At 50.2% G+C, this 27,385-nt stretch overlaps 1 protein-coding gene across 3 annotated transcripts; it reads right to left on the reverse strand.

Moving 5' to 3' along the window:
• Positions 1-2,680: 2,680 nt before the first annotated feature.
• On the reverse strand, positions 2,681-18,520 carry LOC145337093 (uncharacterized). Of its 3 annotated transcripts, XM_080181844.1 has the most exons (4): positions 18,360-18,520; positions 11,304-11,428; positions 8,333-8,934; positions 2,681-3,368 (listed from the first exon to the last, which is right to left on the reverse strand). In XM_080181844.1, the coding sequence occupies exons 3-4, from the start codon at positions 8,898-8,900 to the stop codon at positions 3,163-3,165; spliced, it is 774 nt and encodes a 257-aa protein (XP_080037970.1). In that variant the 5' UTR covers positions 8,901-8,934; positions 11,304-11,428; positions 18,360-18,520; the 3' UTR covers positions 2,681-3,162. The 3 variants fall into 3 exon arrangements, with proteins under 3 accessions (XP_080037970.1, XP_080037969.1, XP_080037971.1); XM_080181843.1 differs by lacking the exon at positions 11,304-11,428; XM_080181845.1 differs by lacking the exons at positions 11,304-11,428; positions 18,360-18,520 and adding an exon at positions 10,081-10,128.
• Positions 18,521-27,385: the final 8,865 nt, after the last annotated feature.

Below are 27,385 nucleotides of genomic sequence, written 5' to 3' on the forward strand. Positions count from 1 at the left end.
AAATAGTGATACTTTGGCCTCCGTGTAAACACAAGATACTTGATCCAACGTGGAATAGTACAAGTGTAACATAAACTGGTCAATCTGCTTATTGCTGGAACAGGATGTTGATTCATGCGTTTTCGCGCGCGTTGTCACTTTGGTGTAAAAATGTAAGCTTTGTGACGTCCCTCCTGTTCCACTGGGAAATAGCTCGAACACACTGTCAACAGGTACTCAACGATTGAGTGAGTGCGTAGAACTGGGTAAAACTCCCCAAGTTATATTACCAACACAAAAAGCCACTGTGAGCCATTCCGTGAAATGTGAGGACAGGTGACTATAGGTTCAGTCAAAGAAATTGGTTTCAGGGAGTATTTCAAAACTCGAGAGACGGAGAGGTTTAGGGAGGGAATTTCAGAGCTCAGGGTCACAGGAAGCTGGAGGGGAAGGTGGAGTGATGGAAATCAGGGGACCCTCAAGAGGGTCTGGAGGAGGTTACAGAGATAGGGAGTGGGTGTAGGAGCTGGAGGAGGTTTCAGAGATAGGGAGGGATGTAGGGGCTGGATGAGGTTTCAGATATAGGGAGCGGGTGTAGGGGCTGGAGGAGGTTACAAAAGATAGGGAGGGGTGTTGGGGCTGAGGGAGGTTAAGAGATAGGGAGGGGTGTAGAGGCTGGAGGAGGTTACAGAGATAGGGAGTGTTGTAGGGCTGGAGGAGGTTTCAGAGGTGGGGAGGGTTCAAGGGGCTGAGGGAGGTTAAGAGATAGGGAGGGGTGTCGAGGCTGGAGGAGGTTTCAAGGGGCTGGAGGATGTTAGAGATAGGGAGGGGGTGTAGGGGCTGGAGGAGGTTACAGAGATAGGGAGAGATGTAGGGGCTGGAGGAGGTTACAGAGATAGGGAGAGATGTGGGGGCTGGGGGAGGTTACAGAGATAGGGAGGGGTGTGGGGCTGGAGGAGGTTACAGAGATAGGGAGGGGTGTGGGGCTGGAGGAGGTTACAGAGATAGGGAGGGGTGTGGGGGCTGGAGGAGGTTACAGAGATAGGGAGGGGTGTGGGGGCTGGAGGAGGTTACAGAGATAGGGAGGGGTGTGGGGCTGGAGGAGGTTACAGAGATAGGGAGGGAGAAGAGAGGGGGCATGAAGGATTTTGAAAATAAGGGTGAGAATTCTAACACTGAGGGATGGCCAGATACCGATCAGTGTAGAGCAGCGAGCACAGGGTGTGGATAATCAGTGACTGGAACGTGGTGCGAGCTGGGAACCACGTTTGATTTCTTATGTCGGGAACGGACTGCGTTGGAATGGTAAATTCTAGAAGCGCGGGGCGAGGGTTACAGGAGCAGACAAATGGGCGATGTTACAGAGGTGAAAGGTCATAGAGAATTTGGGGATTGGAAGCACAACTCTGTCCGAGACAAGTAACTACATTTCAATATTTATTGGAAATATAGAACAGTCCCACTAAAAAAAAACCCACTTGTACTCAAACAATTTAGTGTGTTATCTGCCATTGGCCAACAGCAGACAAAGAGGGAGTTTGCATTTTTTAAACCTTATCACAAACATTCCTTCCAACTGACAGAATGTCGAAAGACAAGATCATTTCAGCGATCAGAGCCCCTCCCTCTCAGAGGGGCTGTTGCGTCATCGACGACAAACCGCGGGTTAGCGTAAAATTGTTGCGTTCCTCCAGTAATTTGCCAGTTAACAACCACCCCTGGTAGCAGTCGGTGACAGTGGAGTTTCGTAAGACAGCTTCAAGTCTCCCCGCCAGTGTCCCGGAACGTCCCAGAGAAACACTCGGGATAGTCGAAAGATGTTTGGGGAGGGGAGCAGTGTTTGTCAAGCGAAGCCACCTTTGCTCTCTCTCTCTCTCTCTGGAGCTAATCAAAGCTCCCCTTATGGTAAACAGTCCACGGCTGCACTCTGGCATCAGATAAGGTTGTCAAGGACAAAAGAAATAGGAGGACGAGTTGGCCATTTGGCCCCTCGAGCCTGCTCTGCCACTCAACACGATCGTAGCTGACTTTCCAACTCAAGTTTGTCTTCCCGTCCGAACCTCGCCCCCCTCCCCCTTAGCATCTAAAAACCTCCCCGTTTGAGTCTAAATTGAGCAACTGAGCTGTCTCAGGGAAAAAATTCCAAACTTTCACCAAATTCTGAGTGAAAGAATTTCTCTCACCTCAGTCCAAAATGGCCGACCCTGTATCGTAGAACCTAGAAGCTGGAGGAGGCCATTCGAGTCTGCTCCGCCGTCCATTTTGATCATGGCTGACCATCAAATCCAATATCCTGATCTCCCCCACCTCCTCCCCACCCCCATATCCCTCTATCCCTTTAGCCCCAAGAGTGATATCTAATTCCTTCTTGAAATCACACGTTTTGGCCTCAACTACTTTCTGTGGGGGAGAATTCCACGCATTCACCATTCTCTGGGAGAGGAAATTTCTCCTCACCCCCAGTCCTAAAGGGTTTATCTCTTATCCTCACACTATGACCCCCTAGTTCTGGACATCTCTCCCCCCTCCCCTCCCCCCCAGCTCCCCACCCACCACCATGGGGAACATTCTTTCTGAATTCCACCCCCCCCTTCTCCCTGGCTAATCTTGTTAAAAGTTTCCCAAGACCATGACATCTCTCTCTTGCCCCACCTCCATGTTTCCCTCCTTCTCCCCCTCCCCTCCCCAACACGTTCTTGAATCAAGTGCAAACACACACCTCGGAGCATCTACCCTGCCAAACACTGTAAGGATTGTCTACATTTCAATGCGGTCGCATCTGTTAAACTCCGCAGAATATACCCCACGCTCGTAGGGATGAGGTCAAAATAGAATCAGTCAACTAAAGAGTCATGAAGCAAGTGTTATTGGGCTGGGGTGGGGAGGGAGTCATCTTCCACACAACAGGCTCAATGCTGCTTCTGGAGTGCTGAATACATCACACGCTGTGCACGTGGGGTTCATGGTTAAGCAGTCAAGGTTAAGCATGGTTAACCTTGCTCCGAGGATCTGTGTTTTTAAAAAGCTGTTCCAAAAAAAGAGATCAACAAAAGCCTCATCCGTAAGTTTGAAATTTTTGACCTTTGTCCCGTGAGGGGTGGGTGCTACCAAACTGATTTTCTCTCCTGCCACCCTCACCGCCCCCAGGGTTCAAGAAAGAATCAATGCGGACAAGAGGGCTGGTCAGTCCCCTTCTGGCTCACCCCCCACCAGCTCCTGGACGCAGGAATCCCTGGTCAGCTCCTCCATGTCGTGGTACCCCGTGTCCAGGCGGTGGGGGGCCCGGAAAGATGTTGCCCTCTGGAGAAACTCGCGGTGCATCCTTGCCTCCGCCTCCTCGTCGCTTTCCAACGAGCGGCTAAGCTCCGACGACTCCTCCAGCGAGCTCCCTGTGGAAAATGAGATAGACGTAGAATCATAGGGGCGTACATTGCAGAAGGAGTATCCAAAGATGTGTAGGTTAAGTGGATTGGCCATGCTACATTGCCCCTTAGGGTCCAAAGATGTGTAGGTTAAGTGGATTGGCCATGCTACATTGCCCCTCAGTGTCCAAAGATGTGCAGGTTAGGTGGATTGGCCATGCTACATTGCCCCTTAGGGTCCAAAGATGTGTAGGTTAGGTGGATTGGCCATGCTACATTGCCCCTTAGGGTCCAAAGATGTGCAGGTTAGGTGGATTGGCCATGCTACATTGCCCCTTAGGGTCCAAAGATGTGTAGGTTAGGTGGATTGGCCATGCTACATTGCCCCTCAGTGTCCAAAGATGTGCAGGTTAGGTGGATTGGCTATGCTACATTGCCCCTCAGCGCCCAAAGATGTGCAAGGTAGGTGGATTGGCCGTGCTACATTGCCCCTCAGTGTCCAAAGATGTGCAGGTTAGGTGGATTGGCTATGCTACATTGTCCCTTAGGGTCCAAAGATGTGCAGGTTAGATGGATTGGCCATGCTACATTGCTCTTAGTGTCCAAAGGTGTACAAGTTAGATGGATTGGCCATGGTAAATTGCCCCCTAGTGTCTGGGGGTCTGGCAGGGTAAATATCTGGGGTTGCGAGGGATTGTGGTTGGTGTAGACTCGATGGGCCAAAGGGCCTCTTTCTGCACTGTAGGAATTCTGTGATACTACAAAAAAACTTCATCAAATTAAGTTTGAGTTATAAGGAGAGACTGGATAGACTAGGACTCTTTCTCTGGAGCGTAGGAGGCTGAGGGGTGATCTTATAGAGATCTACAAAATAATGAGAGGCACAGGTCAGCTAGACAGTCAATATATTTTCCCAAAGGTAGGAGAGTCTAAAAACCAGGTGGCTTAGGTTTAAAATGAGAGGGGAGCGATACAAAATTGTCCAGAGGGGCTGTTCTTTCACACAGAGGGTGGTGAGTGTCTGGAACGAGCTGCCAGAGGCAGTCGTAGAGGTGGGTACAATTTTGTCTTTTAAAAAGCCTTTAGACAGTTACATGGGTAAGATGAGTATAGAGGGATATGGGCTAAAAGCGGGCAATTGGGATTAGCTCAGGAGTTTAAAAAAGGGGGCAGCATGGACAAGTTGGGCCAAAGGGCCTGTTTCCACACTGTAAACCTCTATGACTCAAACCCCTTAACCTCCAGTGCTCTGGGGAACTTGAGTCTAATTTTTGCAATCTGTAAGATCGCCACAGACAAACATCCTCCCAGCTCATTCCCTGTTCCGAGTGAGACACACACAACTGAAAATGTCACCTCTGTTTCTCTCCCCCTCTCCGCACTTGCTGCCTGACCTGTTAGCGGAGTTCTCCCCGTGTTTTTAATTCAGGAAACGCTGCCTTTATCTCGCCAGAAAATATTCCTTTGTATAAAAATTGGCAGGAACACTGCCTTTCAAGAAGGAATTAATCCCATATAGCGCTTGGAAAGTAACTTAATCACTTCTTGAGTTCTGCTGTCAAAGGTTAACGGAATCATTCATATCTGTCTCTTCTCAATGACATGAAAGGTGTTCTATCTCCGAACATATCTCTTCCCCAGGATATCTTTATTTTAAGGTTCATTGCGATCGATCCTTATCATCCTCAGTTAATGCGTAGGTCTAGATAAGGGAACATCTCTTAAGTTACGTACCTACTCTGAAAAACACAGGGTGAAGTAAGGGAACGTCCATCAATGCTCATTGTTCTTTGAAATGGCTTTGCCATTGATGGTTGGGAGCCCAGTTTGGGCCCATTCGCCTTGAGTTCTGGGCATCGTATCCACAGAAGGATATATTGTAATGTAGGAAACCCAACAACCAGCACATGAACAGCAAGATCCCACCAACAGCAATGGTGATGATGGCAAGGCAACCTGCCTTAGCGCTGTTGGCCAAGGGGGAGGTGAGGAGGAGCGTTGGCCAGATTACCATCAGGGCTTCAAGGGTTAAGTCGTGAGGTCAGCCCTACTAAACCTGGCCTGAAACGTCAAGGTTTAAAGGTCAAGGAGTGATCTAGTTGAGACGTTTAAAATTTTAAGAGTTTCGGAGAATCGATGCTGAGGAAGTATTTCCTCTGATGGGGATTTTCAGAACAAGAGGTCAAAACTTTAACACCAGAACCATGGGTAAATTCACCGAACCCGCATATCTTTGGAATGAAACAGCAGTAGATTATTTATAAGCTTTTAAATTCCTATTTTTGTCATAAACACCACTGCCAATCTTAGTCAATGTTCCAAAGAATCTGGTGACGCAAGTACAGGTTAAGTGGATTGGCCATGCTATAATGTCCCTTAGTGTCCAAAGATGTGTAGGTTAGGTGGATTGGCCATGCTAAATTGCCCCTTAGTGTCCAAAGATGTGCGGGTTAGGTGGATTGGCTATGCTAAATTGCCCCTTAGTGTCCAAAGATGTGTAGGTTAGATGGATTGGCCATGCTAAATTGCCCCTTAGTGTCCAAAGATGTGCGGGTTAGGTGGATTGGCCATGCTATAATGTCCCTTAGCATCCAAAGATGTGTAGGTTAGGTGGATTGGCCATGCTAAATTGCCCCTTAGTGTCCAAAGATATGCAGGTTAAAGGGATTGGTCATGGTAAAATGTGTGGAGTTACAGAGAAAGAACTGATTGTGGGCCTGGAAACCATGGGGCAATTTAGCATGGCCAATCCACCTAACCTATACATCTTTGGACACTAAGGGGCAATTTAGTATGGCAAATCCACCTAACCTGCACATCTTTGTCCCTCTACATATCTTTGTATCATAGCAAACTTAGCAACAGTGCCTTCAGTTCCTTCTTCCAAATTGTTAATGTATATTGTGAAAAGTTGTGGTCCCAGCACCAACCCCTGAGACACACCACAAGTCACCAGCTGTAAAAGATCCCTTTATTCCCCACTCTCTGCCTTCAGCCATTCTACCCATGCCAGAACCTTACCCTGAACACCATGGGCGCTTAACTGATTTAACAGTCTCCTATGCAGCACCTTTTCAAAGGCCTTCTGGAAGTCTAAATAAATCACGTCCACTGGTTCTCTTTTATCTAACTTCCTTGTTACCCTCTCAAAGAACTCTAACAGATTTGTCAGACATGACTTCCCCTTGACGAAGCTGTACTGACTCAGTCCTATTTTATCATGCACTTCCAAGTAATCTGCGATCTCATCTTTAATAATGGACTCTAAAATTTTGCCAAAGATCAAAGTCATGCGAGCTGGCCTATAATTTTCCATCTGTTGCCTCTTTCCCTTCCTAAACAGCGGTGTTACATTAGCTACTTTCCAGCCCTCTGAAACCCTCCTGCCTCCAATGATTCTTGAAAGATCATCATTGCCTCCACAATTTCCTCAGTTATTTCTTTTAGAACCATGGGGGCGTAGTCCATCTGGTCCAGTTTATTTATCCACCTTCAGACCTTTTAGTTTTCCCAAAACCTTCTCTTTAGTGATGGCCTCACCTGTACCTCCTGATTCTCCTGGAGATGTGGCATCCCACTGGTGTCTTCCACAGTGAAGACTGATGCAAAATAACTATTTCGTTCCTCTGCCATTTCTTTGTTTCCTATTATTACTTCTCCAACCTCATTTTCCAGTGGTCCAATGTCTATTTTTGTCTCTTTCTCTTACCTTTTATATATTGAAAAAAACTCTTCCTATCTTCTTTTATTTTATTAGCTCCGTTGCACTCATACTTCATCTTCCCCCCTCTTATTGTTTTTTTAGTTGTTCTCTTCGCTTTTAAAAGCTTCCCAATCCTCTGGCTTTCCATTATCCTTGCCACTTTGTATGCTTTCTCTTTAGCTTTTACGCTGTCCTTGACTTCCCTCGTCAGCCTCCTCCTCCTAGCATGTACCCCCCTCCTTGGAATGAATTTAAAGTTTAAAGATTATTTATCAGTAGGCTTGCATTAACACTGCAATGAAGTCACTGTGAAAATCCCCTAGTCGCCACACTCCAGACCCTGTTTGGGTAACACTGAGCGAAAATTTAGCACGGCCAATGCACCCTAACCAGCAGGTCTCTCAGACTGTGGGAGGAAACCGGAGCACCCGGAGGAAACCCACGCAGACATAGGGAGAATGTACAAACTGCACACAGACAGTGACCCGAACCAGGAATCGAACCCAAGTCTCCGGCGCTGTGAGGCAGCAGTGCTAACCACTGTGCCCCCAGCCAGGAATTTCTGTTCTACTTCCCGAGTAGCCCCCAAAATCTCCTGCCATTGCTGTCTTCCCTGCTAGGCTCTCTTCCCAATCTGGCCAGCTCCTCCCTCGTGTCTTTGTAGTTACCTTTATTTAACTGTAATACCGTTATATCTGATTCCACACTCCCCATCTCAAACTGCAGGGTAAATGCTATCATATTGTGGTCACTGCTCCCTTAGCTGTGGCTGAGGTTGTGACAGGCTCTACAGAAACGCGAGTTTTAAGGCTTTGAAAATCTAAGCTCAATACAAGATAGTCAAGGAATCCAAGTGTTGGGGAGAGGGGGTATTCAGAAAAACTGTCTGCACCCAGAGAGTTTGGGGCAGCACGCTAGCACAGTGGTTAGCACTGCTGCTTCACAGCTCCAGGGACCTGGGTTTGATTCCCGGCTTGGATCTGTGTGGAGTTTGCACATTCTCCCTGTGTCTGCGTGGGTTTCCTCTGGGTGCTCCGGTTTCCTCCCACAATCCAAAGATGTGCAGGTTAGGGTGCATTGGCCATGCTAAAATTGCCCCTTAGTGTCCTGAGATGTGTAGGTTGGAATGATACGTGGGTAAATGTGTAGGGATATGGGAGTCGGGCCTAGGTGGGATTGTGCAGACACAGTGGGCCAAATGGCCTCTTTCTGCACTGTGGGTTTTCTATGAATGTGGAACACACTCCCAGAGGTGAATGGAACAAATGCATTTATGGTTCTCCCTCACCTTTCTCTGTGCGGCTGTGAGGATTGTCCTGATCTTCGGAGCTGGGATTGGCATCTGAGGCGGGGCCCGGCAACCCTTGGCGGCCGTACGCCTCGTGCCATTGGCTGAACGCAGCCTCGAAGGACTTGGCCAGGCAGACGGTGATGGCCTTGGCTTTCTCTGCCTTGTTACACAGGAAGACGCGGCACTGGAGCTGCCCTTTGCTCTTGCAGATGTAGAGAAAGATGTTGGTGTGGCCCCTGTCCGCCGTGCAGTAGGCAATGTCATGGAGGTAAGTCTTAGTGATCTGCCGGCCGCTGGAGATCTCCTTCACCTCCAGGTAGCGGGGCCGTACCACCAGGGCGTGGTCCTTGCTGCTCTTGCCCGACTCCTTGCCCACCAGCCGGTTGACCACCTCCCTGGTCTGCTCAACCTGCAGCGAATAGATTTTCTCCAAACCCATGTAGTGCACCTTGAAGAGCGGGTCGCCGTGCGACAGATTCTTGGTCTTGTCCTTCTTAAACCTCCGACGGAAAACCGCCGGAGAGTTCTTAATACTGTGGATGAACTGGAAGTTGTGGAGCGACATCTTGTCAAACGCTCTTCAGATGGACCAGTTACACCTGGAGACAAAGAGAGAAAAGAGCAGTTGTTGTGTTTAGAGAATCATAGAATCCCTGCCATGCAGAAGGAGGCCGTTCGGCCCATCACCTCGGCATTGACTCTCCAACAGAGCAACTTACCCAGTCTTATCTCCGTAACTCCACACACTTTACCAGGGCTAATCCACCTAACCTGCACGTGTTTGGACACTAAGGGGCAATTTAGCATGGCCAACCCACCTAACCTGCACGTGTTTGGATACTAAGGAACAATTTAGCATGGCCAATCCACCTAACCTGCATATCTTTGGAGTGCAGGAGGAAACCAGAGCACCCGGAGGAAACCCACTCAGACACGGGAAGAACGTGCAGACTCCACACAGACTGTGACCCCAAGCTGGCTATCGAACCCTGGTCCCTGGCGCTGCACGGGAGCAGCGTTTGCCACTGTACCGCCCCCAACGGTCCTCACAACCGCGCCTCCGGCAGTTCAGCACCCCCTCAGTGCTGCACTGCGCACATGAGCTGAGGTTTTCGTTCTCGGGTCTCTGGAGCGGGACCGACAGAGGCTAGAGGGGTCTGGGGGACCTTCCTGCTGAGTCTAGATTCGACACGCTCCAGAGATACCCACTGACGTCCAAAGAGAATACATCCCTCTATCCATTCAACATCCCACCCCCTCCCTCCCCATATACTGCAACATCCTAATTTGGGAACGCGTTTCACACAAGCGAGGTGCAGGCACACTCAGGTAGAGGCCATTTTCCAGTCTGGGCTGGCCCTTTCCCGCATGTAAACAGCTTCGATTCCGTGCACAGCAAGATCCCAGCGCCCGGTGATGCAGGTTCAGGGCCATCTTTGGGACGGCCAAAAGTACTTTGCAGACATCTCGCTGCATCTTAGTGTTTAAATGCTTTCAGGGCAAAGGGGCGGGGGTGCAGGAGGAGGGCCACATGCGGCCCAGCAGGCACTAGTTGGGAAGAAGGGCCTGTTTCTGTTCCAGAAACTCAATATACAGTATCGAATCCTGCCCTCAATCTCTCAACTCCCCAAAGTTTCAGGGACAGAAGTTAGCTTCGGAAACCATGTCCGCAACACTGACCCATCGCCTCGCTCCGTCACCCGTACAGAGGGAGGACGGAAAGCGGAACATTCCGGGATACCTACCGAGCAGACGCTCGCACACTGCAGCCGGTGTTGTCAAACTCGCCCGAGTAACACCCTCTAATCCCTCACAGTCGCCCAGCCACTAATTAAATTCTAAATAATTAACTCACTTCTCCCTTACTCGAGCGCAGGGAATTAAATCTTTCCCTGGCAACCGAGCCGCCAATGAGGAGGGCCAAACACTAGTGCAGGCTGGCACCATCGTAGCAACCACAATGCACAAACGCTTGTTTTTAAATCGCGGAGGTTATTGCTCCTTCCACTGATTTCACCATGTGCGGCCCACTGTCTAACTCCCTCTGATCCAGAGCAAGATTTTCGGAACCGTAAACCACAGCAGCCAGTTCCCCCAAGACAGGGCGGCACAGTGGTTAGCACGGCTGCCTCGCAGCGCCAGGGACCCCGGTTCGATTTCCAGCTTGGGGGGGCGGGGGAGACACTGCCCGCACATTCTCCCCGTGTCTGCGTGGGTTTCCTCGGATGCTCTGCTTTCCTCCCAAAAGACGTGCTGGTTGGAGTGCTAAATTCTCCCTCAGTGTTACCCCAAACAGTGTGTGGCAACTCGGAGATTTTCTCAGTAACTTCATTGCGGTGTTAACGTAAGCCTACTTGTGAGACTATGAAACAGGTGCTCCGGTTTCCTCCTACAGTCCAAAGATGTGTAGGTTAGGTGGATTGGCTACACTAAATTGCCCCTTAGTGTCCAAAGATGTGCGGTTAGGGGGATTGCCACTGCTAAATTGCCCCTTAGTGTCCAAAGATGTGCGGTTAGGTGGATTGGCCATGCTAAATTGCCCCTTAATGTCCAACGATGTGCAGGCTTCGTGGATTGCCACTGCTAAATTGCCCCTTAGTGTCCAAAGAATATAGAACATAGAAAAACTACAGCACAAACAGGCCCTTCGGCCCACAAGTTGCGCAATGATATCCATACCTACTACGCTTCCTATAACCCTCAATTCTATTAATTCCCATGTACTCATCCAGAAGTCTCTTGAAAAACCCTATCGAATTTGCCTCCACCACTACCGACGTCAGCTGATTCCACTCACCCACCATCCTGAGTGAAAAACTTACCCCTGATATCTCCTCTGTACAAAGATGTGCAGGTTAGGTGGATTGGCCGTGCTAAATTGCACCTTAGTGTCCAAAGATGTGCAGGTTAGGTGGATTGGCCATGCTAAATTGCCCCTTAGTGTCAGGGGGACTAGCAGGACAAATACCTGGGATTGTGGCCTGGGTGGGATTGTTGTCGGTGCAGGCTCGATGGGCTGAATGGCCTCCTTCTGTAGGGATTCTATGATTGAGGTGGGCCCCAACACCATTTCTTTTGACCAAGTGTGGCGACCTGTACACAATGTACCAAATGTGATCTAACAGTTCAATCATTACTTCAAGCTTTCTCTGATTAACACACTCTGCTATTTTATCTTTAGGCTGCTATGAGAACCTTCTAAAGACATTAAGGGCACCATTCACACTCCCTTTGTCTTGTACCTTTGAGATCTTTGTCAATCTCTCCTTTCCTCTGACCTCTCCTGACCTTTTCTTCACACCCCCCACCCCTCCTCCACCTATATAATCCATCGCATTTGTACCCATCTTTTGCTCTGAGTCAGGTCACACCCACTCAAAACTCTTAACTCTGTTTCTCCCTCCACAGCAGCTGTCAGAACTGCTGTGTTTATCGAGCATTTTCTGTTTTATCTCAAGATGTACTTCATAGCATCTGTACAGTGCAGAAGGAGGCCATCCGGCCCATTGGGTCTGTACCCAGCACAATCTCCATGTATTTGCCCTGCTAAGCCCCCTGACACGAGGGAGCAATTTAGCATGGCCAATCCCCCTAACCTGCACATCTTTGGACACTAAGAGGCAATTTAGTATAGCCAATCCATCAAACCTGCACATCTTTGGACACTAAGGGGCAATTTAGCATGGCCAATCCACCTAACCTACACATCTTTGGACACTAAGGGGCTATTTAGCATGGCCAATCCACCTAATGTGCACATCTTTAGACACTAAGGAGCAAGTTAGCATGGCCAATCCACCTAACCTGCACATCTTTGGACTGTGGGAGGGAATCGGAGCACCCGGAAGAAACCCACGCAGAGACGGGGAGAATGTGCAGACTCCACACAGACAGTGACCTGTGGCCAGAATCAAACCCGGGTCTCTGGCGTTGTGAGGCAGCAATGCTTACCAACGTGCCCAATGGTTGGGGACATCCTGACGTTGCAAAAGGTGTCAAGTTCTACTTTTCTTTCCGTCCAAAAAGGATGATGGGTGAGTGCTCGGGTTGGGAAGGATTGAGGATAGATGGAAATGGTTAAAAAGCTTACATTCGATGACGAGGTGGAGAGAATTACGTGAGTTGGCTTTAAACAGTGATAAAAATAAACATTGCATCCCACTGGGATAATGTTTGTGATGAAGAAAGCTGAACATTACATCACCCGGATCCCGGGACTGGGCCTGTTCATTAGTTGCTAAGCAACTGCATCCAAAATCCCCCTTAGAGAGGTTGCGGCACCCTCAGCGGTTGAGGGGTTGGGGGGGGGGGGGCGGTGCGGTGGGATGGGAGAGGAGGATTTCAGTGGTGCGAGAACAAGTGAGAGAGAAGCATAGAACAAGCATAATAGGCACGGTGGCACAGTGGGTTAGCACTGTTGCCTCACAGCGTCAGGGACCCGGGTTCAATTCCCAGCGTTGGGTCACTGTCTGTGTGGAGTTTGTACCTCCTCTCCATGTCTGCGTGGGTTTCCTGCGGGTGCTCTGGTTTCCACCCACAGTCCGAAAGATTTGTGGGCTAGGTGGATTGACCGTGCTAATTTGTCCCTTCGTGTCGGGGGAATTAGCAGTGTAAATATGTAGGTTCATCATGGGGATAAGGCCTGGGTAGGATTGTGGCCGTTGCAGACTTGATGGGCCGAATGGCTTCCTTCTGCGCTGTAAGGATTCTATAATTCTAAGCAAGGTGGGGATTGAAAATTTACCCCATGCCCCACCTCGCTCCCACGTGATGATGATGTTAACACTGTTCCAACTAATTTTTGTGGAGTTAGCCCCATGGTGTATGAAATAGGAGGCCATTCGGCCCCTCGAGCTTGTTCCAGCCACTAAACCAGATCATAGCTGAGCTGTGACCTAGATCCACATACTTTCCACCCTCCCAACCCTCATTCTAACAAACATCTATCAATCTCAAGTTAAAAGTTTACTTATTAGTCACAAGTAGACTTACTTCTGTTATAAGGCTGTGTTCTCAGCCCCCCTACTATACCCCTTTTACACCTATGACTGTGCGGCCAAACTCCCCTCCAATTCAATTTTCACATTTGCTGACAATTACACCATAGTGGTCTCAAACAATGACGAGGCAGAGTACAGGAATGAGATAGAGAATCTGGTGAACAGTTGCGGGCAACAATAATCTCTCCCTCAATGTCAACAAGATGAGGGAGATTGTCATCGACTTCAGGAAGTGTAAAGGAGAACATGCCCCTGTCTACATCAACGGGGATGAAGTAGAAAGGGTCGAGAGCTTCAAGGTTTTAGGTGTCTAGATCACCAACAACCTGTCCTGGTCCCCCCATGCTGACACTATAGTTAAGAAAGCCCCACCAACGCCTCTACTTTCTTAGAAGACTAAGGAAATTTGGCATGTCAGCTACGACTCTCACCAACTTTTACAGATGCCCCATAGAAAACATTCTGTCTGGTTGTATCACAGCTTGGTATGGGCTCCTGCTCTAACAAGACCGCAAGGAACTACAAAAGGTCATGAACGTATCCCAATCCATCACACAAACCAGCCTCCCATCCATTGACTCTGTCTATACTTCTAGCTGTCTTGGGAAAAGCAGCCAGCATAATCAAGGCCCCCCCCCGCACCCCGGACATTCTCTCTTCCACCTTCTTCTGTCAGAAAGAAGATACAAAAGTCTGAGGTCACGTACCGACCGGCTCAAGAACAGCTTCTTCCCTGCTGCTGTCAGACTTTTGAATAGACCTACCTCGCATTAAGCTGATCTTTCTCTACACCCTAGCTATGACTGTAACACTACATTCTGCACTCTCTCCTTTCCTTCTCTATGAATGGTATGTTTTGTCTGTGTAGTGCACAAGAAACAATACTTTTCACTGTATGTGACAATAATAAATCAAAAATTAACACTGCAATGAAATCACTGTGAAAATACCCTCAGTTTTTAAATTAACAATGGTTCGAGCATTAGTTGCCAGATTCCAAATCTAGTTAGTCCACTGAATTTAAAAGCCCCAAGCATTGTGGTGAGATCTGAAATCATGTCTCTTAGTCCAGACATTGGGATTACTTGTTCACTGCCCTCCATCTTCCCTGGAGAATAAGGATCTGGCATTGATAGTCTATCAGAGAGTTGGCACAGAGTTGATGGACTGAATAGCCTCTTCTGCACTGTGATTCAAGCTTCAGGTTTTTAGGTGCCTAGATCACCAACAACCTATCCTGTCACCCCCCCCCCCACCCCCCATGCCAACACTATAGTTAAGGAAGTCCCACTAACACCTCTACTTTCTCAGAAGACTAAGGAAGTTTAGCATGTTACCTACCACTCTCACAGATACATCTGGGCTTTATACGTCTTACAGTCATAGAGGTTTACAGCGTGGAAACAGGCTCTTCAGCTCAACTTGTCCGTGCCGCCCAGTTTTTAACCACTAAGCTAATCCCAATTTCCCGCGTTTGGCCCATATCCCTCTATACCCATCGTACCCATGTAACTGTCTAAACGCTTTTTAAAAGACAAAATTGTACCCGCCTCTATTACTGCCTCTGGCAGCTTGTTCCAGACACTCACCACCCTCTGAGTAAAAAAATTGCCCCTCTGGACACTTTTGTATCTCTCCCCTCTCACCTTAAACCTCTAGTTTTAGACTCCTCTACCTTTGGGAAAAGATATTGACCATCTGGCTGACCTGTGCCCCTCATTATTTTACCGACCTCTATAATATCACCGTTAAGCTCCTACACTCAAGGGAAAAAAGTCCCAGTCTATCCAGCGCCTCCTTATAACTCAAACCATCAAGTCCCGGAAACATCCTGGTGAATCTTTCCTGCGCTCTTTCTAGTTTAATAATATCTGGGTGCTCTGGTTTCCTCCCACAGTCTAAACATGTGCAGGTTAGGTGGATTGGCCGTGCTAAATTGTGTCAGGGGGCTATGGGGATAGGGCTGGGGTGGGATTGTGGTCAGTGCAGACTCGATAGGCCGAATGGCGTCCTTTTGCACTGTAGGATTCTATGAATATCCTTTCTCATATTTCTGTCTGCAGTACCTTCATTGTCTACTTGTGATACTAAAATATTTATAGGATCAAGAGAAATATCCTTTCTATAATAGGGTGCCCTGAAGTTACCCTATTATAGGATCACCACATGAGTTAAACCGGCCTTTGGTGTAGTTTCGTAACCCTGAGCTTGGGATCCTATTGTCAATATTCCACACAAAGTTTTAGGATGTCACATGAGACACAAAAAAAAGCTTCACTTAGCGAAGGGGGCAGTACTGAAAGTGTACTGCACTGACAGCGAAGGAGTACGGAGAGAGTGTGACACTGTCGGAACTGAAAACAGTACAGCACAGAAACAGGCCCTTTGGTCCTCCAATCCTGTACTGAACACATTGTCCTATCTAAACCAACCGTTCACGTCCCTCTATTCCCCGTCTGTTCATGTGTCCATCCAGATAAGTCTTAAATGTGGCTAATGTGGTGGCCTTAACCACCTCACTTGGCAGTGCATTCCAGGCCCCCAACACCCTCTGTGTAAAAAAAACTTCCCCCCCCGCACATCTCCACTGAACCTGGAGTTTGCACGTTCTCCCCGTGTCTGCATGGGTTTCCTCCGAACGCTGCAATTTCCTCCCACAGTCTGGAGATGTGCGGGTTAGTGGATTGGCCCCCTTATGATTGTCATTTCTGCCCTGGGAAAAAGCTTCCAAATGTTCACCCTATCCATACCCCTCATAATCTTATAAACCTCTATCAGGTCACTCCCTCTGACTCCGTCTTTCCAGGGAGAACAATCCCAGTTTATTCAACCTCTCCTCGTAGCTCATACTCTCCATACCAGGCAACATCCTGGTAAACCTTTCCTGTACCCTCTCCAAAGCCTCCATGTCCTTCTGATAGAGCGGTGACCAGGATTGGACACAGCATTCCTAATGTGGCCTCACCAACGTTTTATATAACTGTAACATTATTTGCTCTTTATACTCGATGCCCCGTCCAATGAATGTTTTCTTCACCCCTGTGCTGCCACTTTTAAGGATCTGTGGATCTGTACTCCCAGATCTATGTGTGTCTATGCTCCTCATGGTTCTGCCATTTAGTCTAAAGCTTGGATTGGATCTACCAAAATGCATCACCTCGCATTTGTCCGGATTAAATTCCATCTGCCATTTCTCTGCCCAATTTTCCAGCCTATCTACATCCTGCTGTATTCTCTGACAATCTTCATCACCATCCGCAACTCCCCCAATCTTAGTATCATCCGCAAATTTGCTAATCAGACCAGATACATTTTCTCCCAAGTTATTTATATATATTACAAACAGCAGAGGTCCCAGCACTGATCCCTGCAGAACACCACTAGTTACAGACTTCCATTTGGAAAAAAACACCCTTCCACCATTATTCTCTGTCTTCTGAGGGAATATTGCACTATTTGGACAGGCAGCACCAAGGGAGTGCTGCACTGTCAGAGGTGTTGTCTTTGAGATGTGATATTAGACCAAGACCCCTGTCCATCCTCTCTGCTGGCCGGTCTTTCGAAGAGAGGGTGGGGGCGGCGGCGGTGGGGGTGGGGGGGTGGGGGGGGGGGTGGAGGTTGGTCGGGGGGGAGGTGTCTCCCCAGTGTCCTGGGGCCAACAATTATCCCTGACAGGTGACTTGGTCATTCTCAAATTGCTGCTTTTCTGGGGCCTTGCTGTGCACAAGTTGGCTGCCATGTTTCCTACATTACAACAGTGACCGCACTCCAACCAAGTGGGGCGGCACAGTGGTTAGCACTGCCACTTCGCAGTGCCAGGGGACCTGGGTTCAATTCTGGCCATGGGTCACTGTCTGTGGGGAGTTTGCACATTCTCCCCATGTCTGCATGGGTTTCCTCCAAATGCTCCAATTTCCTCCCACAATCCAAAGATGTCCAGGTTAGGGGGATTGGCCATGCTAAATTGCCTCTTAGTGTCCAAAGTTGTGTAGGTTCGGGAGTTTAACGGGGTAATTGCATTTGGTTTTGGGGATACAAGATTGGACAATCATTGACTCTGTCTACACTTCCTGCTGCCTTGGGAAAGCAGCCAGCATAATTAAGGACCCCACGCACCCCGGACATTCTCTCTTCCACTTTCTTCCTTCTGGAAAAAGGTACAAAAGTCTGAGGTCCCGTACCGACCGACTTAAGAACAGCTTCTTCCCTGCTGCTGTCAGACTTTTGAATGGACCTACCTCGCATTAAGTTGATCTTTCTCTACACCCTAGCTATGACCGTAACACTACATTCTGCACCCTTTCGTTTCCTTCTCTACGAACGGTATGCTTTGTCTGTATAGCGCGCAAGAAACAATACTTTTCACTGTATCCCAGTACAAGTGACAATAATAAATCCTTCTCCCCTGTGTACTCTATGAATGGTATGCTTTGTCTGTATAGTGCACAAGAAACAATACTTTTCACTGCATCCCAATACATGTGACAATAATAAATCAAATCAAATCAAATCAAATGGACAAAATTAAAGACAGCAGAAGTAGATGACCTGAATGCAGTGAGCCCTCCCAGGCCAGTTCTCTGCTCTCTGTAACCTTTTGTCTCACTCCTTATTTACAGGAGGATTCTGTTGTTCTGAGTGCTGGATTGTACAGGTTGGATCTAGACGCTAAACAGGTTGTGTCACACAGCCTGCTCCCCAGTCCCACACTCCCCAGCTATCCTCCCAGACAGCCAAGGGCACTCCTGCCTTTCCTGGGTCAGCTCTCTTTCCCTTCTCCAGAGTAAAACAAAACCCGGAAAAAAAATAAACCACACCAGCCTTATAAAAATAACCAGGCGGCTTCTCCAGAATTTACACACAGCTTCCCCCCAGGATACACGAGTGGTTTTCACCCTGCCCCCGCCCCCAGCTCTCCCACCAGACTGGGAGAATCCAGGAGGAATCCTGTCCCGCGATTAGATTCCCCTGTAAACATTACTAACTCTAACAGGCAAGTTCAAATCCAAAAGATGTCCGTTTACCTGCTCCCGTCAACACAAAGCACTCGCTGTTTGAGTCACTTACGATCTGTTGACTGCTCCTCTCCCCCTCTCTGTCCCTTTCTCTCTGTCTCTCTCTCTCTCTTTCTCTCTGTCTGTCCCTGTCTCTCTCTCTCTCTCTCTGTCCCTTTCTCTCTGTCTCTCTCTCTGTCTGTCCCCTCTTTTCTGTCCCCACCCCCGTCTTTTCTCTCTTCCCCCTTCTCCCCCACCATCTGAGTCTCTCTGTCGCTCTATGTATCCCTCTCTCTCTCTGGGTCTCTCTCTGTCTCCCTCTCTTTCTCTTCCCCTCTATCTCAGTGTTTCTCTCTCTCTGTCCGTCCCTCTGTCTCTCTTCCCTCTCTCTCCCCCTCTACCTCAGTCTCTCTCTATGTATCCCTCTCTCTCTCTCTCTGTCCCTCTCTGTCTCCCTCTCTCTCTCCCCATCTATCTTAGTTTCCCTCTCTCTCTGTCTCCCTCTCTCTCTTTCCCCCTCTATCTCAGTTTCTCTCTCTCTCTCTCTCTGCCTCTCTCTCTCTCTCTCTCTCTGTCCCTCTGGCTCTCTTCCCTTTCTCTCCACCTCTATCTCAGTCTCTCTCTCTGTGTCCCTCTAGCTCTCTCCCCCTCTGTCTCCTCCTTCTCCTCTCCCTCTCTGTCCCCACCCTCCGCTCTGTCTGCCTCCCCTTCTCTCCCCCCCCTCCCTCTCTCGCTCTCCCCTTATCTCCCTCTCTTTCCCTGTCTCCCTCTTCCTCTCTCACTCCCTTTCTCCCTTTCACACACTGCCCCTCTCTCTCTCTCTCTCTCCCTCTCTGTCTTTGTCTCTCTCTCTCTCCCTGTCTGTTTCCCTCTCTCTCTGGCATTCCTCCAAGTCTGTTACTATTTGCAGCCAGTGAGGTTAGGAGTCAGATCAAACACCAGTCAGGAGGCTGAGAAGGCAGACCCTACAGTGAACCTGCCTTCACATTTCCGCAAACACATCTCTGCACGTAGGCAACTATTTAACTTCAAAATAAGCCTGAACATTTGGGGAGGTGGGTGGGAGAATTAGAGCCAGTTCCCTGTAGGATTGGAGGGTGCCTGAAGGCTTCTGTACAAAGTGGAACAAAACCCCACCTTCAGTTAACCCCCCTACTTCCCCAATCAGCCCTGTAACACAGCAGAGATAGTGCCAGCCTCAAATACCCCCACACAGACCCTGAAATAAACCCACACACAACCCAAGATGAACTCCCACACAAACCCCCACACACACAGACCCCCAGATAAACCCCACACACAGACCCCCAGATAAACCCCCACACACAGACCCCCAGATAAACCCCCCACACACTGACCCCCAGATAAACCCCTCACACAGACCCCCAGATAAACCCCACACACAGACCCCCAGATAAACCCCACACACACAGACCCCCAGATAAACCCCACACACAGACCCCCAGATAAACCCTACACACACAGACCCCCAGATAAACCCCACACACAGACCCCCAGATAAACCCCACACACAGACTCTCAGATAAACCCCACACACACAGACCCTCAGATAAACCCCACACACAGACCCCCAGATAAAACCCCACACACAGACTCTCAGATAAACCCCAAAACAGACCCCCAGATAAACCCCCCACACACAGACCCCCAGATAAACCCCCCACACACAGACCCCCAGATAAACCCCACACACGCAGACCCTCAGATAAACCCCACACACAGACCCCCAGATAAAACCCCACACACAGACCCCCAGATAAACCCCACACACAGACCCCCAGATAAACCCCCACACACAGACCCCCAGATAAACCCCCCACACACTGACCCCCAGATAAACCCCTCACACAGACCCCCAGATAAACCCCACACACAGACCCCCAGATAAACCCCACACACACAGACCCCCAGATAAACCCCACACACAGACCCCCAGATAAACCCTACACACACAGACCCCCAGATAAACCCCACACACAGACCCCCAGATAAACCCCACACACAGACTCTCAGATAAACCCCACACACACAGACCCTCAGATAAACCCCACACACAGACCCCCAGATAAAACCCCACACACAGACTCTCAGATAAACCCCAAAACAGACCCCCAGATAAACCCCCCACACACAGACCCCCAGATAAACCCCCCACACACAGACCCCCAGATGAACCCCACACACGCAGACCCTCAGATAAACCCCACACACAGACCCCCAGATAAAACCCCACACACAGACTCTCAGATAAACCCCACACACACAGACCCTCAGATAAACCCCACACACAGACCCCCAGATAAAACCCCACACACAGACTCTCAGATAAACCCCACACAGACCCCCAGATAAACCCCACACACACAGACCCCCAGATAAACCCCCCACACACAGACCCCCAGATAAACCCCACACACGCAGACCCTCAGATAAACCCTACACACAGACCCCCAGATAAAACCCCACACACAGACTCTCAGATAAACCCCACACAGACCCCCAGATAAACCCCCCCACACACAGATCCCCAGATAAACCCCCCACACACAGACCCCCAGATAAACCCCCACACAGAGACCCCCAGATAAACCCCACACAGACCCCCAGATAAACCCCCCACACACAGACCCCCCAGATAAACCCCCACACACACACCCTCAAATAAACCCCACACACACAGACCCCCAGATAAACCCCCACACACAGACCCTCAGATAAACCCCACACACACAGACCCCCAGATAAACCCCACACACAGACCCCCAGATAAACCTCACACACACAGACCCTCAGATAAACCCCACACAGACCCCCAGATAAACCCCCACACACAGACCCTCAGATAAACCCCCACACACACAGACCCCCAGATAAACGCCCCACACACAGACCCCCAGATAAACCCCCCACAGACACACAAATATACCCCACACACACAGACCCCCCCCAGATAAACCCCACACACACACCCCCAGATAAACTCCACACCCTAAACCGTTATGCCAGAGTGCCCTTAAAGAGCTCCATAGGCCACCCCGTGCTCCAACCCTGCCCCTGCCCCAACCCAACCCCTCCCCTCCCCTCCCCTCACCTCGTCTCCCCTCCTCTCCTCTAGTACAGTCTGGGAACACCTCACTGTGGACAGCACTCACTGTTAAAGCACACTGTGTGTTCCTCTCCCGCTGTGCCGCGTGTACTGACGCTCCCCCCATAACCTTTCTGAAAACAATGCCACACCTTCTTAACCATTCACATCCCTGACCAATCCCACATCCTCCCTCTCTCTCTCTCTCTCTTTCCCAATGAAAGGGTGGCACAGTGGGTTAGCACTGCTGCCTCACAGCGCCAGGGACCCGGGTTCGATTCCTGACCTTGGGTCACTGTCTGTGTGATGCCCGTACGTTCCCCCCGTGTCTGTGTGGGTTTCCTCCGGGTGCTCCGGTTTCCTCCAAAGATGTGCAGGTTAGGTGGATTGGCCATGTTAAAATTGCCCCTTAGTGTCCAAAGATGTGTAGGTTAGGGAGATTAGCCATGGTAAATTGCCCCTTAGTGTCCAAAGATGTGTAGGTTAGGGAGATTAGCCATGGTAAATTGCCCCTTAGTGTCCAAAGATGTGCAGGTTAGGTGGATTGGCCATGTTAAAATTGCCCCTTAGTGTCCAAAGATGTGCAGGTTAGGTGGATTGGCCATGTTAAAATTGCCCCTTAGTGTCCAAAGATGTGTAGGTTAGGGAGATTAGCCATGGTAAATTGCCCCTTAGTGTCCAAAGATGTGTAGGTTAGGGAGATTAGCCATGGTAAATTGCCCCTTAGTGTCCAAAGATGTGCAGGTTAGGTGGATTGGCCATGTTAAAATTGCCCCTTAGTGTCCAAAGATGTGCGGGTTAGGGAGATTAGCCATGGTAAATTGCCCCTTAGCGTCAGGGGGATTAGCAGGGTGACTACATGTGGTTACGGGAGTACCACATGTAGTCACATGGGGAGGATTGTCGCCAGTGCAGTCTCGATGGGTCGAGTGGCCTCCTTCTGCACTGTCAGGATTCTGTGATTGAATTCAAGGGAATGTGGGCTTCGCTGGCTGGGCCAGAGTTCATTAATGCCCTTCAGTTAGACTGCCTCCCACTCTTTTAAAATTCAGGCCCACTCTAAGCAATTCAGTTGGGCCCCAAATCCAGCTCTGTCTTGTTTAGACCTCGGTTGAAGGAAAACTTGATTTCCTCTCGCATACCACCCCCTGCACCCTCCTCACCACCCCCTGCTCACCACCAGCACCACCACCACCACCACCTTCCTAAGCAAGCTTGCGTTCTGAGCCTCAGTGGAAGGCCAGATAGAAAATGGAGACCCTCCCAGGTGAGGCTGCGCCGAGGAAATTCTTCGGGATGAAAGGCTAGGCCTCAGGCCCGGTCTAGCTGCCTGAGGCCGGATTAGTCACCGTGCTGACTGGCTGAAATAGCTGAAACAATAGGACAGACTCCATCCCCCCCCCCCCGACCAAAATTATTCACTGGACTTCAACAGGAAGTGTGTGTCTTATCCCGTCTGCCTGGTCATTCTAAAGATCTTTGCAAACAATGAATCACACTGAAGTGTAAGAGTTATTCAGCACAGGAACAGGCCCTTTGGTCCCTCCAAGCCTGCACCGACCCCCAAGTGAACTAAAACCGTGACCCTCCCGGGGACCATATCCCTCTATTACCATTCTCTTCATGTATTTGTCAAGACGCCCCTTAAATACATATCATATCCGCTTCCACTACCTCCCCCCGGCAGCATGTTCCAGGTACCCACCACCCTCTGTATAAAAAACTTGCCTTGTCTATCTCTTTGCCCCTCGTACCTTAAACCTGTGCCCACCCCCTAGTAATTGACCCTGGGAAAAAGCTTCTGACTATCCACTCTGTCCATGCCCCTCATAATCTAGTAGACTTCAATCAGGTCACCCCCTCTCATTCCAGTGAGAACAAACCAAGTTTCTCCAATCTCTCCTCATTGCTAATGCCCTCCGTGCCAGGCAGCATCCTGGTAAATCTTTTCTGTACCCTCCACACCCTTCGAGGCGACCAGAATTGAACACTGTAGGCTGACGTTACAGCACCGTGAGTGTGCCACATTGTCAGAGGTACCAGCTTTTGGATCAGCCTAATCTGAGGCCCCGTCCACCCTTTCACAGTCTAAGAGATCAACTGGTTCTATTCTGAAAGAAACCACAGGGTTTCGCCCTTCATGGGCCAAAGATAGCTTTGAATCAGGATTGTGTACAGGGAGGCGAAGGGCAAGTGGTATTATCGCTAGACTACTAAATCAGAAACTCGGCTAATGTTCTGGGGGACCCGGGTTCGAATCCCACCGCGGCAAATGGTAGAATTTGAGTTCAATAAAAAATATCTGGAATTAAGAATCTACTGATGACCCATTGTTGGAAAAACCCATCTGGTTCACTAATGTCCCTTTAGGGAAGGAAATCTGCCGTCCTTACCCGGTCTGGCCTATATGCGACTCCAGAGCCACAGCCAATGTGATTGACTCTTAACTGCCCTCCAAGGGCAACTAGGGATGGGCAATAAATGCTGGCCAGCCAGCGACGCCCATGTCCCACGAATGAAATAAAATCTTACCCGCCTTCTCCAAACATTGCCATACACTTTACATCAGCCCCGAGGATAGCCAGAGTCCATAACTTCACATCTCAACTGAAGAACATCTCTGACAGTGTGGCACTCCCTCAGCTCTGACCCTCTGACAGTGTGGCACTCCCTCAGCTCTGACCCTCTGACAGTGCGGCACTCCCTCAGCTCTGACCCTCTGACAGTGTGGCACTCCCTCAGCTCTGACCCTCTGACAGTCTGGCACTCCCTCAGCTCTGACCCTCTGACAGTGCGGCACTCCCTCAGCTCTGACCCTCTGACAGTGCGGCGCTCCCTCAGCACTGACCCTCTGACAGTGCGGCACTCCCTCAGCACTGACCCTCTGACAGTGCGGCACTCCCTCAGCTCTGACCCTCTGACAGTGCGGCACTCCCTCAGCACTGACCCTCTGACAGTGCGCACTCCCTCAGCACTGACCCTCTGACAGTGCGGCACTCCCTCAGCTCTGACCCTCTGACAGTGCGGCACTCCCTCAGCTCTGACCCTCTGACAGTGCGGCACTCCCTCAGCACTGACCCTCTGACAGTGCGCACTCCCTCAGCACTGACCCTCTGACAGTGCGGCACTCCCTCAGCTCTGACCCTCTGACAGTGCGGCACTCCCTCAGCACTGACCCTCTGACAGTGCGGCACTCCCTCAGCACTGACCCTCTGACAGTGCGGCGCTCCCTCAGCACTGACCCTCTGACAGTGCGGCACTCCCTCAGCTCTGACCCTCTGACAGTGCGGCACTCCCTCAGCACTGACCCTCTGACAGTGCGGCGCTCCCTCAGCACTGACCCTCTGACAGTGCGGCACTCCCTCAGCTCTGACCCTCTGACAGTGCGGCGCTCCCTCAGCACTGACCCTCTGACAGTGCGGCACTCCCTCAGTACTGACCCTCTGACAGTGCGGCGCTCCCTCAGCACTGACCCTCTGACAGTGCGGCGCTCCCTCAGCACTGACCCTCTGACAGTGCGGCGCTCCCTCAGCACTGACCCTCTGACAGTGCGGCGCTCCCTCAGCACTGACCCTCTGACAGTGCGGCACTCCCTCAGCACTGACCCTCTGACAGTGCGGCACTCCCTCAGCACTGACCCTCTGACAGTGCGGCACTCCCTCAGCACTGACCCTCTGACAGTGCGGCGCTCCCTCAGCACTGACCCTCTGACAGTGCGGCGCTCCCTCAGCGCTGACCCTCTGACAGTGCGGCGCTCCCTCAGCGCTGACCCTCTGACAGTGCGGCGCTCCCTCAGCGCTGACCCTCTGACAGTGCGGCGCTCCCTCAGCGCTGACCCTCTGACAGTGCGGCGCTCCCTCAGCGCTGACCCTCTGACAGTGCGGCACTCCCTCAGCACTGACCCTCTGACAGTGCGGCACTCCCTCAGCGCTGACCCTCTGACAGTGCGGCACTCCCTCAGCTCTGACCCTCTGACAGTGCGGCACTCCCTCAGCACTGACCCTCTGACAGTGCGGCGCTCCCTCAGCACTGACCCTCTGACAGTGCGGCGCTCCCTCAGCACTGACCCTCTGACAGTGCGGCGCTCCCTCAGCTCTGACCCTCTGACAGTGCGGCGCTCCCTCAGCACTGATCCTCTGACAGTGCGGCGCTCCCTCAGCACTGACCCTCTGACAGTGCGGCGCTCCCTCAGCACTGACCCTCTGACAGTGCGGCGCTCCCTCAGCACTGACCCTCTGACAGTGCGGCGCTCCCTCAGCACTGACCCTCGACAGTGCGGCACCCCCTCTGCCCTGCACTGTGAGTATCTGCCTGAATTAGAGAACGAAGTTCGGGATGTGGAATTCGAATACACAAACCCTGTGTCCAGGAGGTGATAGAGGGAGAGAGAGACTCACTGTACCATATGACCAGGCCAGTTGTTGAGTGAGGTAGCCCTTTTGTAATACCCATCCTGTCGACTAGAGGACAGAATTCCATTGGAAATCAGCCATCCTTACCTGGTCTGACCTCCACATGATTCCAGATCCACAGCAAAGCATCAGTCCTTCCTCCCAAGTGGCCTTGCAAGCCACGCAGTTGTATTCAGGAATGGGGACCCACGAGGCAGCAGTTTCAGAGAGGACTTAAATGCAGACATCCATAGAAAAGTTACAACATAGAAGGAGGCGATTCAGCCCATCTTGCCTGTAGGGTGGCACGTAGCACAGTGGGTTAGCACTGCTGCTTCACAGCTCCAGCAACCTGGGTTCGATTCCTGGTTTGGGTCACTGTTTGTGGTGGAGTTTGCACATTCTCCTGGTATCCGTGTGGGTTTCCTCCGGGTGCTCCGGTTTCCTTCCACAGTCCAAAGATGTGTGGGTTAGGTTGATTGGCCAGGCTAAAAATTGCCCTTTAGTGTCCTGAATTTGTAGGTTAGAGGGATTAGCAGGTAAATGTGTAGGGATATGGGGGGTTAGGGCCCGGGTGGGATTGTGGTCGGTGCCGACCCGATGGGCTGAATGGCCTCTTTCTGCACCGTAGGGTTTCTATGATGCCACATCAGCTGAATGGCAGGAAAATTCACCCTCGTGGCTGATGTTTTGTGAGTGCTGTTCCCTCTGTTACCAGCAGGCAGCGATGTTCTGTTGCACATCCCTGTGACAAGGTGGGAATGGTTTCGGAAATGAAAACAGGGACAGCCAGTAATGTTCCAGAGATTGGACAGCCTCTGTGGAATGAAGCAGATATTTCTGAGTTAACTATCCTACTCAAACCCGTCTCTCCCTCTCCAAGGCAGCTCACCAGGCTGGCTGAGTGTTTACAACATTTTCTGTTCTTACCCCATCATCAGCATCGCTGGGAAGGATGTGGGAAAAGCACAACTTCCATTTCTGGCCATGCAACCCCCACCACCTCCCTCCCTTCCTCCTCCTCCTCCTCCTCCTCCTCCTCCTCCTCCTCCTCCTCCTCCTCTCCCCCCCCCCCCCCCCCCCCCCACCATGAGCTTATTGAATAGGAGTTGGGACATCTTATGAAAGTTGTCAAGACAGTCGTAATTTGATTTGATTTGATGTGATTTGGTTTATTTGATTTGATTTTGATTTGATTTGATGTGATTGATTTGGTTTATTTGATTTGATTTGATTTTGATTTAATTTAATTTGATTTGATGTGATTTGGTTTATTTGATTTGATGTGATGTGATTTGATTTGATTTGATGTGATTTGATTTTGAATTGATTTTCTTTGATTTGATTTATTATCATCACATGTATTAGTATACAGTGAAAAGTATTGATTCTTATGCTTTACAGACAAAGCATACTGTTCATAGAGAAGGAAAAGAGAGGGTGCAGAATGTAGTGTTAGAGTCGTAGCTAGGGTGTAGAGAAAGATCAACTTAATGCAAGGTAGGTCCATTCAAAAGTCTGACGGTAGCAGGGAAGAAGCTGTTCTTGAGTTGGTTGGT

This window comes from Carcharhinus amblyrhynchos, unplaced genomic scaffold, assembly GCF_965287045.1.
Source record: "Carcharhinus amblyrhynchos unplaced genomic scaffold, sCarAmb.v2.hapA scaffold_43, whole genome shotgun sequence".
In the NCBI taxonomy this organism is placed as follows: Eukaryota; Metazoa; Chordata; class Chondrichthyes; order Carcharhiniformes; family Carcharhinidae; genus Carcharhinus; species Carcharhinus amblyrhynchos.